This window comes from Brachyistius frenatus, unplaced genomic scaffold, assembly GCF_029030835.1.
Source record: "Brachyistius frenatus isolate BFR_SWC_R1_liver_20210118 unplaced genomic scaffold, ASM2903083v1 Contig_4, whole genome shotgun sequence".
NCBI lineage: Eukaryota > Metazoa > Chordata > Actinopteri > Embiotocidae > Brachyistius > Brachyistius frenatus.
Genome location: NW_027210603.1, coordinates 4,864,123 through 4,877,167, shown reverse-complemented (window position 1 = coordinate 4,877,167; position 13,045 = coordinate 4,864,123). Strand labels below are relative to the sequence as shown.

At 39.7% G+C, this 13,045-nt stretch overlaps 1 protein-coding gene across 2 annotated transcripts; it reads right to left on the bottom strand.

Annotated features, from left to right (window-relative positions):
* Positions 1 to 826: 826 nt before the first annotated feature.
* Positions 827 to 12,998, bottom strand: fam219aa (family with sequence similarity 219 member Aa). Of its 2 annotated transcripts, none has more exons than XM_069711851.1 (6): positions 12,755 to 12,998; positions 8,721 to 8,817; positions 7,770 to 7,863; positions 7,028 to 7,108; positions 4,804 to 4,879; positions 827 to 3,868 (listed from the first exon to the last, which is right to left on the bottom strand). In XM_069711851.1, the coding sequence occupies exons 1-6, from the start codon at positions 12,812 to 12,814 to the stop codon at positions 3,710 to 3,712; spliced, it is 567 nt and encodes a 188-aa protein (XP_069567952.1). In that variant the 5' UTR covers positions 12,815 to 12,998; the 3' UTR covers positions 827 to 3,709. The 2 variants fall into 2 exon arrangements, with proteins under 2 accessions (XP_069567952.1, XP_069567960.1); XM_069711859.1 differs by having other exon boundaries at positions 4,825 to 4,879; positions 12,755 to 12,997.
* Between the last annotated feature and the right edge of the window lie 47 nt (positions 12,999 to 13,045).

The window sequence follows — 13,045 nt, the reverse complement described above, 5'->3', positions numbered from 1 at the left end:
ATCTCTTTGCTTTACACCTCGCCTTAGAAATGTTTTGGGAAATTTAATAAAGAAATTGGTTGCTAAAGATTAGGATCATCTTGTCTTGTACTATAGTGTCAATTAATATAGACTGTCATAAGGAGACTCCCACTGTGTACAATATGTTCAATCTATAACCACAAGTTTGACTGCACTAATAGCATTATTTTTGGCATGGAAATGTTTCTCACCTGTCTTCCTGCAGTCGTGTCTCATGAGCCCTTTTTCTTTATCAACTTCAGCGTTACTCTCTGCAACGTGGACATACACTGCTGTTAACTCCTGGGATCCAAGGCGTCTAGGTAAGCCACCATTCACCATCTGCTCCCAAGGGATCAACTCGAGGCTAATCACAAATGCCCATCCCCCCAACCCTTACACTCACTACCTCTCTACCTCTCTACCTCTCTACCTCTCTACCTCTCTATCTATCTACCTCTCTATCTATCTATCTATCTATCTATCTATCTATCTATCTATCTATCTATCTATCTATCTATCTATCTATCTATCTATCTATCTATCTATCTATCTATCTATCTATCTATCTATCTATCTATCTATCTATCTATCTACTTCTCTATTTATCTACCTTTCAATCTGTCTTTCAATCCATCCATCCATCCATCCATACAGCCTGTCAGTCTTGGTTACTACCTCTGTTTCACCCCGTAACTATTTGTTTCATCACACGCAGGGACAACTGATTGAGTCTGAGCGAGTGTTGGACTAGAAAAACTAAATGGCTGTTGTGTTACACCAAATGAAAAAGGCACAATTGAAAATTATAGAAGCACAATAAAACTTGAGATATCTAATATTTATTTTCTGATATGTTGCACTAAACACAGAACTATAACACTGTTAGAAGCTAAATGGAACCAGTTCACAATCATAACAAGCATCTGACAAATAAAAAACGTCTGTCTGTATATGAATTCATTTCCATTCATGAAAATAACTGAAAAACGCACACCTGCAAATAAATAGTTTACAATGAATTACTCTCGACTCTAAACTGACGTTAATGAAGCTACGCCCCAATTTATACAAGGTTAGCAACAAGTATTGCACTCAGTAGAAGACAACCATGATGACTTGTGTGCAACTCGGTGATGTTGATGGCAGAAAAATGCAGCACCTTTTTCACATAGTCAGTCCCTACAGTGTTTATGTTAACTGCACACAGCTACTAATGCAACATTCACCTCGACTAGTAGATGCATTTAAGATATGTTAAATTACCTACTGCGCTGCAATTTTCTATTTAATGCAATTCACTTTATTGTCTACACACATGGCACCATTTTGCAAAAGAAATGTGAAGTATTTTTTATTGTGTGCACTTTTGTAGATCAAATGCCAGACACTGAGGCTGTGTCAGTGAGATGAGTGGTAAGAGACTGTAGATGTTGTCTGACTGGGTCAGAGAGATTTGTCTGGAGTGTTTACTCAAACCAGAATTTTTTTTAAAAAAAGTATAATTTAGTTTTCTCTATTCATGTAGGATTTAGTTATCTTTATGCTATACATACAGTACCATTCATTCACGTGTTTGACCGGTGCTGAGGTTCTTCTTTTGACTTCCCATACATGCAGATCTGCAAATGAAAAAAAAAGAATGACTAACATGGAGTTATTTTGGAGCCGAAAATGACACGGTGTACCTCCCGTCAGTGAATCATACGAGTTACATTTGTTGCACTCTACAGATTTTCATTATAAACATGTAAAACCTTTATCAGAAGATTATCAATTATGACAGATTAATGTGCAGTTCATTAAAACAGTCATATCCAACTCAAACTAAAATGAGATTGTTCAGAGTAGATGCACACAGTATTTCAAATCCCTTTAACATCAGACACAGAATATTAAGATTATGAGGAAGTAAGTTACGCCACAGTGTAAAGTGCACACATACTTAGAACTGTGGTTCTACTACCAGCTATCTTTCCTGTAAGATGGATGACGGCTTATTTAATATTTAGTTTTTAATGAGAAAATGTTTTTGAGGTGTCATGATCAGGAATTGGTACCTTTTTAAAAAGTCTTGTTATGACCTGACTTCCTGTCATCATTTCTTTAAGAGCAGATTCACATGCATGTAACTGTTACCATCTATTAGAAACACTGCTGATATCTGTGTAGCTCTTCAAATGTCTTCAGCGTGATCTAAACATAAAAAAATATGAAAAAAGAAACAATGTACATTCAGTGCTTCTAAATAACAAGGGCTACTTCCTATTGAGCGCCATGGAAAACATTAAATGGAATAAAGCACTGACAATAAACAGCTGTGTCTGGTGCTACATGTACAGTTTTTGTCCCCACATTAGACTAATTAAAATGTTATATTGTAACTCAGAAGAAATATGCACTCATTTCTCACCTTACAAAACAAAAATAATTCTAAACAAAAGGAGAATCTTTGAACTCCCCTTTGCAAAAAGAGGAGTGTCCTTCTAAGGAACACACACACAAAAAAAACATTCCCATCCAATTAATGTGTAATCACTTTAGAGACATTCTTCAGAAGCACGTCTGACCACAATTGCACAACTTTCAGTGTATCTGAGAAAACTTGCAGCTTTTTATCCATCTATTAATTCCCTCAAGTATATGAACTATATTGTAACCTTCACTGGTGGAGGCTAACATGGACAAACACACAAAGTACACTAACTCGTGAGTTCATTTCTGCCGTTATTACAATGGTTTCTCGAGATCTACTGGTATTACAGTAGGTTGACCTAAATATGACTAACTTTGTTTCTGAAAGCACCTAACATCTCCTCGGCACAAGGATGTGGTTAGGGGATCAATAAAAACTGAACTTATATGCACAGGCTGGTCGTCAGGACACAGTGTTAACAGGCAACATGCATTTTTCAGCTTATTTTAACTGAATGTAGAACAATTAAGCGGTACAATTTCGGTGTAACGGATAAAAAAAAATTTAAAAAAAAATCTTGATTACTAACTTTGTGTTAAAAATGTAAGCATTAGTGTTTTATCAGCAGCTTGATGGTTAGCACTATGTTCCTGGGCATAATCTGGTACATGTCATTTTCGTGTTTGACACGTATATACAGGAAGACAACGCAGACTGACAAAAAGAAATTATAAAAGAAAATGGCCACTACAAAACTTCCCATTTCGTCTTCTCCATTGTAAATGATCACCAATTAAACACCAGGAGAAGAAGTCGACCTCTTGGATGGTCCACTAACACGGCATTGACACTTATGTCACCATCACACGTATTTGGTTGAGTCCCAATCATCTCATTTAGTTGTTTCTCTTCACAATGTCCCACAATCCTTCATGGTCCTTGTAAACCAGGAAATCCACAAGCATGAGATGGAAGTCAAACAAAGGAGAAGCAAAAGTAACAGGGTTCCTTAGAGGTATGGTTTCTGCCATCAGTCGAGTCCCTGCTGAACCAACAATGCAGAAGTAAGACGCACAGATCCTTCCATAGGAGGAACATGCACAGATACTGTACATATTCATTTTCTCAATTTCTTATTTTAGCATTTATAAACCCTAGTTTTGTCCCTTTGTGCCTTTGCCAGCCAATAGTTTTTCTTCCTTGTTGCCACTCTGGTCAGTAGTTGGCCTCAGTGCAGGTGGCAGGCATGAGATTTTGGGGGGAGGGAGGTGGGGAGAGAGGGAAAGGGGGGCGCTACTGGATTTGACAGGCTGTAGAAGGAGCAGCCTGGCAGCACATGCAGGTGGCGTTGACCGCTTTAGGGGGGATCAGATCCAGATCCTCATCGTCCGGGATCTCATCGAGGCGGTACCCGTCCTTCAGGAGTTGGATGTTCAGGTCCTGGTTGATCTGCTGTAGAAGCCAAGAAAATAAGAGCTCAGCAGAACTTCAAGACAGTTTTGTAAAATCCTAAGACTTGGAATTAACTTGGTAATACCAGACCCAAATTCACTGCGAGAATAGATCTGGCAACGCTCCATTGGAGATTGATCCCTGTCGTTGCATCCTCCCGGGCGTAGACCGTAGGTTCATTTTAAAACTACTGGAGTAGCCATTGACCACCAATATGACGTATGTTGTGCACCCTAATGCAACAAGCATTAGCAACAGTGACCCTCCCACAATATGAGATATATATGATGCAATCTGCAGACTTTTAATTTTTTATTTTCAGCATTGTTCTTACTCTGGTTCAGTTCCTCGATATCTGCTACAACTGTTTGTATCTCTTCATCTCACTCTGACGCTGCCACCATTGTTGGAACTACATTTGTCACCACACTTAGCCACCCCCACTGGCCTCTGATTGGTCCTCTAGTCAGAGGGGCATTGAAGATTGAAGCTGTTAGCAATAGGCGGAGTCAGGCTAACTGTGAATTACCATTTTAGTTAAAGTAGTTACTATGTTGATTAAGAAAAAGAAAACAAAGAATTGGGGGGAAATGTAAAAAAAAAGGTTTTTTTCAAAATGATTACAAACATTTTGAGGGCACCAACATATTGTAGTAGAGTAGATCACTGATGGTAATGGGCTGATTCAAGAGGCAAAAACACGCGAGACATTCAACTCCAAGAGGAAGAAATGAAAGGAACAAATCGGTTTGGATGAGAATTATGGAGAAGTCATTACAGGTGACTGTGACTATGAATGCTTGGAGGAGCCTGTGTAAAATTTTTTCAATGGGTGAACATACACCTGGTGTGACAAAGGGACTAGGTGATCACATGGTGATGTTTGTGGTTTCACCAAATGATGCTGTGAAACAATATAATATGTGTATATATACCTGGTCCCTCAGACATCTCACCTCGGCTGAGGAGTATCCTGATGAGGAGTATCTGGACATGTCGAAGTCATCATCACTGAAAGACAGGAGACAACAGCACTTAGACACAAAAGGTGAGCGTCTACGTAACATTAACACAGTGAATATTTAAAGGGGCAGTGCAGCAATTTAGTATTGAACTTCCACAAAGTTTGGGGACTCGACACGAGTCAGATTAAAATGAAAATGCTCAAAATACAGACAGTAGAGGTTGAGGTATCCTGACTTATTTCTGGTGTAGAGAAAGGGTACAAAATTATGGATGCAACATTTCCCATAATGCAATTCAGTCTATTGTTTGACACTTCAGCCTGATAAGTATAAATTGAAATGGCCATGAATTTCAAACTGTGACCTCTGTTTGTAATGCAGACTTTCAATTTAAAATGTATCGTTTCTATCAGGGTTCACTCTACAGCCTCAGAGGAAATCATTCAACATTGTTTCCATAAGCTGAGTAATAATTCACATTACTCTTTAAATATTGCTTTTGTTGGTTAATATTTGAACTCTCATATTTGAACTGGCAGATTGGGGATTAGTAAACAAAGTATTGATATTTCCAGATTATTGAGTCTCATGCAAGAAAATTTGTATCATTAACTCTGTAAATCACTCATTTCAGCCCGGAGAAAGTCACCTGTTCTGGTGTCCATTCATGTGATTTGGTCATCAACATAAACAACGCTCTCTAAAATGGCTATGTGGAGCTACATGCTCTGCTCCTGAGCGAGTTTCATTCCCATGAATGTTTTTTTAGGAGTTTCAAGTCCTGCCGTCAGAAGTGAGCAAACAAGAAAATGTGTTCAGCGGTGACAGCGGTGGTATTAGAGCACCACAACCAATTAGAAAATATTAATAGTATAGCTGCTGATGATGTGTCGGAACAGAGCTGCAGTGTGAAATAGAAAGAGGGAATTGTTTGAGCTGCATGAATTTGAATGCCAAACAACATCTTTCTAAAGCAAAGTGGTCCGTGATTATTATTAGATGTGGTCATGTGATGGAGGCATGAGACAAGAGAATATTATAACCTACAGCAGGTGGTGTTACACTGCAGGTGCAGCAGTGTGATACAGGACACAGAACTGGCGAGATCCTGAGGCAGCTGAGTGAGAATAGTGTAAAATCTAAAGAATCCTTTTCAGAATAAATGCACATCATGATGACATGAAGAATTTTGCAAAAGACATATTTCATTATAGTTAAGTCCTGCATCATATTTGAACTAAAAATGAATTCTGACTAATGTTTGTATTTTCTCTGGGGAAAGGCAGACTGACTGGCTGTATGTGACTCAGACAGCAGGTTGTGATCACTCATGAGTTTCATTTGCATGTACAAGAAAGATTCTTGGTACTGGAAATTTGTTGTGCCACAAATTGTCTTAAATCATTGATACGTGCCACTGAAAAACAAATTTGTTTGTAGAAGTAGTTTTAACAGGCACAGACAATGTCTTTATTGCTTTAGAAATTACTCGCTTTAATAATGTGGATGAATAAGCAGGTCAGATCAACTTGGAGCCTCTTGCGTAAATTCTTTTGAGTTGTAGTAACATCATGGTGATGCAGCTCAGGGTCTTTCTCCCTCAAATGAGTAATCTGCCTTTCCTGAACTAAAAACCTGTAGAACAGGGGGACATTGTGCTGAGGGTGTGTACATGAATCTGAAATGTGGACAATAAACAAATGGCTGTCGTGTGTTGGTGTGAGTCAGAAAGCTTGTTGGAGACAGTATATGAGGCAACACATGATGTAAGCTGTGTTGTCCACCAGAGAGCTAATTTTCCAGGAGAGGGTTTGCTCATGTATCATATGGGTTGGGGGGAGGGAGGGGTTGGGGGGAGGGAGCACAAATGGTTGGAGTCAGTGTCAAATACAGACCTGCTGGTTACAGGGCGCGGAAGCGAGTGCTCTCTGAGCTGCTGTCCAAATCCTCACCCCGCTATCCTCTAATCCTGAGCCCTGGGAGAGGCTTTGCCCCTTTTTAGGATCCCTTCTGTTAAGAACTCTCTCAAGTTGCTCTGTGGATTAATGTGCCATCATTACAGAGTGAGGCCTGCAAAACTACAAGTTAGCCAATCTTTTAGGTCATCTCTACTGTTCCTAAAATATTATTTCCCTCTATCTGTGTGAAAATTTTGTGTTACAGAGGTTGATGTGATGACATGTACTGGACCTACCTGTCAGTGTCCAGAGCTACCAGAGGCTTCTCATCTGGGCTCTGGTCTAAGGAGGAGTAGCCTTTGTTTGGCACCACCAGCCTATGAGAGAGCACAGAGAACAAACAGCACACTTCTGTATTAAAAACTGAACCTATTGTATTAAAACTGAAACACCTCACAAATGTAGAAATCATAGATATATTAAAGAAACAGACTGTATTTGTCCAAAATACTTCATTCATTCCCCACAAAATTGAGGCTAATCTATAGCCTTCAGACTGTTGGCAGTGCGAGATTATCTTTCTGCCTCAGAGATTCTGCATCCAGACCAGTGGGTAGCTTTTCTTATATTTTCACTAATCCACCAGGGAGTGGGATTAAACAGATGAGCCCATTTTCAATACTGTGGGTTGTACTGGGTTTATACTCAGTGCTTTTGCCTCTTTTATCAGCATTGGTACTCGCAAAGAATCATATTTCCTTTCATTAAGAAGCCTCGCTGCGCCCTGTTTGTGTTTACTTACAACATTAGGAAGTCCGATGGCGTCCCAGCCAGGCTGGCTGCAAATAAAGCCTTCAGAGGCAGCACTGTGCACTGTGCTCATGTTTTGCATTTCAGTTGCCTGTGGTATTTTGTACTGAACGGACAACAGAAGATGCAAAACCATATTGTTTGTGATGCTAATGAATGCAAAGTGTAACACTTGTGGTTAAGTTGGTTAAAATAACTGAGAAACAAACAGGCGGTGGAAGCCGCTACCTTGTCCTGGCATTCTTCTTGGGTTGTTGATTGACAGGACTTCCCACAGTGCCATTCTTCACTGATCCCTTCCTGGCAAGGTCCCTCTGTTTCTCTGGGCAACCACAGGATGTGAGGTCATCAGTAAATACATCAATTAAGTTAAATGCATTTACATTTAGTCGGTTATTTAGGCAGTTCAGTATTGAACTTTGGTAGAGAGCATAGGCTGTGAATGTGGTCATTTTTATACGCAACATGCTGCCCCTTGTGGTGGTTAGTATTTTTATGTCGATAAAACAAATAGTGAGTCTTCATTAACACATCCATGAATTGGAAATGTTAAAATATGTGGTTGTTTTACAAGAATTATAAAATATATTCCAAACTTTTTGTGTTGTGGATTGAAAGTCAAAAACATCTGTGATTGCTTAAGAAATAAAGAAGAATTTCATCCCACGACCTTGAAATAAATAACTACCCAAAACAAATATGTTTAGAGGATGGTATAAGTTGGCCAAAAGGAATAGTTTTGAAATATTGACTAGTCAGTTTCCAGAAACCATCTTCTCCCGCAATCTTTTTGGAGCAGAACCCTCAGGACTAAATAGAAATGAGGAACCAGAAGTGCTAAAAAAGTGTTGTGGTGGTAAAAAAAAAAAAAAAAGAGGCTGCGCAGGAATCTTCTGACACCTCTGACAGTAGAAATAATAAATTGCAATGCCGGGAGACATAATTTGACCGACATACAATAGTGACTATCATATGGCACAAGAAGTTTTTGAATACTTATTTTGACTTTGTGTGATGCAGTAAAACAAACCTGCATACAGCGGTCTCCCATGACAAATTTCACTGATATATTTAAATACTTAACATTCTTCGCTGCTGCTTACTGTTGATATACTTTACTTTTGAAATAAGAGGGTAAGTTATGTCATGTATTGATTTGTAGTGTGTTGGTTATGATACCTATTTGGACCTGCAGTGGTGAGGGCTTGTAGTTCATGGTCACGCTCTCTCCCTTCGTGTCAGGCTCTGCCTCTGAGGTGGATGATGCTGCTGGATCCTGGAAACAGAAACACACCGTGCAGAGTATGTTAGCTTTGAACACTAACACCTAACAATTGATGGTACTTTAGTAGACTCTCACATCTCGGATATACATATTAGGAAATTATCTTGTCATATTGGACAGAGATTAAACTTGGACTCAAACTGTTTTCAAATATTTCACCTCCAATCCCTTTGTGCTGTGATCTGGTTTATCGCTAGCAAACATAGCCTGGAAAATCAGCTCACTGTAGGAGTTGCTTGCATCCAACACCCTGGCAAGATTTATCTGGCCTGCTATGGCCGCCTGGATTGCAGCATCAATAGGCTTGAGTGTTCAGCCTATGTTGGTGGCTCTGTCTCTTTCATGTGTGAGCAGTGATGGCATGGAGAGGCGGCCGTGGGAGAACAGAGGGGGTTGCTGTTGGAGTCACGGTTTTACCCAGATTGCGAGACGGGAGCTGGGCCGAGCTTGGCCTGCTCCGCTCACAGAGCTCCACATTATGTTGATCCTACAGGCCTCCCCTTGTTGCACTCTGAGGGACACACCGAGGCCACATAAACAAAGGCTACCAGGCATTGGGATTTTAATAACTACGAATTCTCTCCAGAAAATTGGATGCTGGAATTAAACAGATGCTCCAAGCAATTAAATAACTGCAGTTGAAATTTAGACACTTACAGTTAAAGTTAAAAAAATTCATAAAGGCTCAGAGAGATATACGAGATACAGTATGATAATTGTATGTGTTTTAGTAATATAAAATAAAATGTACAAGTATTGGTTATTCCAAAGTCTTATAACAGGCAGAGGCAACAACATTTATAAAAAAAAAAAAAAACTAATAAAAACACAAGCGTCTTTGAAAATTGCATAAATTAAAACAAAATAAAGAGGTCTAGGCACAGATATGCCTCAATCGATTTCAAAACATCAAAACCTTTTTATGGTATTATTGAGAAATACGGCACCAATCCAGGCCAATAGATCTTATCCAATATCAAAGGGCTGGATGAACAATTCCTGATTATTTAGCACAGGCGGTGAAAAGCTTATTTTGCATATCAATTCTCATGTAACACAATTAAAAACAAACTGTCAACAACACAATCAGATGGGACAGCATGGTAAAGCAGTGCATGTTTAGACATGTAATGTGTGGTTTAATGCACGAGCTAAACATCCAAAAACATGCACCTCAGGTCAGGTTACCTGGCGCTGCGCTAGTGGCAGCCTGCTGCAGCATCTCCCCCCTGAGAGCCCCCCTGCTGTAGTGAAGAAATTTCCCCTCGGGGATTAATAAAGTGTATAAAAATCACAAAAAAAATTAATAAATAAAAATAAAAATTCTAAGTAACATGAAAGAACAAACAGAAACCAAATAACTTTTTTTTTTTTTTTTTTTTTTTTTTTTGAAAGAAAGGACCCCTCACATTTCCCCACTTCTCAATAGGAACCTAGATTAAAATACCAATATGGTTGAATCCACCCACGTTTCTAGCTTCATCTTCATCTGGTGATGAAGAATTGTTCACTTGGCTGGAATAATTAATGAGAGCTGCAACAGTGACGACAATACGCACACGCATAAAGGTTGTGAAATCACACCACACAGATGAGGTATTCCCGCTGCAACAAGCACAAACATTTTTCTGTTCTGTGACAGGCCCTTCCCTCAGATCATTAGGCTTACTCACAGGATTTTTTTTTTTCTTTACATTTTCCCCTTCTACAACAGAAAGATACTGTGAAGACGCAGGGTCACACTGTCTGTCAAATAAATCCCTTTGAAAAACATTTGGCAGAGCTGCCAGTGAATAATGAAAGGGATTTGGTATGAAGCTGCTTGTGACAGAAATTTCCTGCCACTTCTTAGAAAGAAGACAGCACAATTACTGAAAGCAAATGGCACAATAAACACGTTAAAACTCTTCCTGAAAGATCACAACTTAGACAGTAGATCAGTTAAAAGTTTGGCCTGAAGAAATGCAAATAAAGTTTATGAACATAAAAACTGAACTGAAAATGAACGAAGCAACAGCCTCAATAATCTGACTCGACCATTTTAAACATGAATGTAGTTTCCTTACAGAACATGTGCTGTCTGCTGACAGATCTTAGTCATTTATTAAAATGACTAAGATCTGACCTTTGACACTTGGGGCCCCACGTTGATTTTATGTACTACAGTAAAACATGGCCTGACCTCCAACATGCATTCACATACACTTACACTCACGGTCACATACACGAGAAATGACCACTCCATGTATCAGTTTCATCAGTCTGTCCTCCTGCCGCGACTACTTTGCTACCTCTGATGATAAAGAGCCACAAGGTTGCTGACACAGCATAAACACCAAGTGATTGGTAGGATTATACAGCATGGCCGCCCACTAGCCAATAGCAGTGAAGGCTGATACGTCAGGTGACCATTAAAACAGTTGAATGCTATCCTTATGCTATATATATCACTATCCCGGTCGTGTTGTAGGGCAATCTGCCATAAATGGATTCGGGACTCAGACGTCCTTGTGCTGAATGGCGCGATGCTTTGTAGAAGGGAACTTATTGGGATTTCACGTCTCATTGAAAGAAATCAATACAATAGACAATAATTCAAATCACTCTTAATTCTATACAGAGCTTTTTTATTTCTGTGAAATTGCTTAACAATGAGGCGGGGGCGAGTGCATTCATGCGGTTTAGGAATCACAATGAAGTTATTAGCATTAAAATGCACAGCCATGTGCGCCACTGCTAATGTGGTCAGATACTGTATAAATGTAAAGTGAGAGACTGTATAATCTGGAATTGGAGATGGCCACGGTGTTGTTTGACCACTTCAAGCTATTACAGTGAAAAATAATAAAAATTACAACAACAAAAATTATGGTTTCCAGTGTTTGAGGGCATGAGCTGACCACTGACACACTTCAGCCACCAAGTGTCTGATATTGGATTTGGCTCCACAAAAATCTCACTGTATTAAACATGAAGGCAGGCTGATCAAATCTTCATGGGGCAACGCAGTTGCATATAGCATCAAAAAAAGGAGACTTTCTGTACTGATGAAAGTATGTTCTTCTATGATTTCTGTCTGAGTTTAGCTCCAGGGTGTGGTAGTAAGGCTGGGGAAGCATTGATATGGTATGAAGAGTAAAAACTGGGACTGAACCCCAAAGGCAAACACTTAAAAAGGGACAGCTGGTTGAGGGTGCTTTGTTTGAAGTGGAGAGAACAAGGCCACAATTATCTATGGTAGTGATGCATTGCTGAAATTAAGCTCAACTCAAAATATGTTGGGAATAAGAGCAGAGGAACAGTAGATGGATATACCCTGGGACTCGTAAAACATGAATGTCATGACTGTTAAGAGCATTCAAATTTTAGTGACACTTGTGAAACTTGTATATGGTGAACCCTGGAGGGAGGGACCATTATCTTCCTGTGGAGCTGGCCAGGCTCATCATGGCTCAGCCCTGCAGTGTGGGTTTGGACACCGAGCACCAATCCACGCGTTCATACTGCCATTCCGACCCAAATAACACGTCAGCAAATGACGAAATGAAAAAAAAAAAAAAAAAAAGTGAGCTATTGATGTAAACAAGCGCAGACTGACGTGGATTTTACAGAATCACGATTCTAGCGAAGTGCGTAGTTTAAATAACAAGTGCTCATTTATAAATTACTATACGTGATATTTATCAAATTGTTCGACAGGTAAAGTAATAGTCGCGATCGTTGTATCTATCTATAGATTTGCACCCATCCCAAGATCCAGCTTGTCCCAAAGCTGCAAAATTGCTATCGGTTAGCTCACACGCAGATTATGACACAGCTGTCACGATAAATCACACAGGCCAGACCCCCCCCCCCCAAAAAAATAAAAAATGTTGCATTCAATAGAGAATGATTTGCATAAGATGTGTTTTTGTCTGTCGTCTCTTACCAAAGGCTGCGTCTCTCCGTTGACTGGAGGCACTTGAAACCTGTCGATTTCTTCCATCATTTTGGCAAAGCGTTACAAAAACGACGCAGTGGTTTCGGGTAAACGTTGAGTTTAGTTCAACTCCTCCGGTTTACGATGCTTGGTTGTCGGTATCCTTCGTTAATCAGCATGATAGCAGCTCGTTTTCCTCCATCCTCCTGACAGAGGTGACTCGACAGCAAAACAGCAGCACCCGCCCTACTTCCGGGTCTATAGAATATTCATGACAAATCTGTCCAATCACGGCGGACA

Bases quoted from the DNA above. Each gene is read 5' to 3' on its own strand.
- fam219aa (XM_069711851.1), bottom strand. From the start codon at position 12,814: ATGATGGAAGAAATCGACAGGTTTCAAGTGCCTCCAGTCAACGGAGAG. The intron at 7,109-7,769 runs GTAGCGGCTTCC...GCTCTCTCATAG, and splicing joins AAGAAGAATGCCAGGACAAG to GCTGGTGGTGCCAAACAAAG. The intron at 3,869-4,803 runs GTATATATACAC...TGGCTTCTACAG, and splicing joins TGAGATGTCTGAGGGACCAG to CAGATCAACCAGGACCTGAA.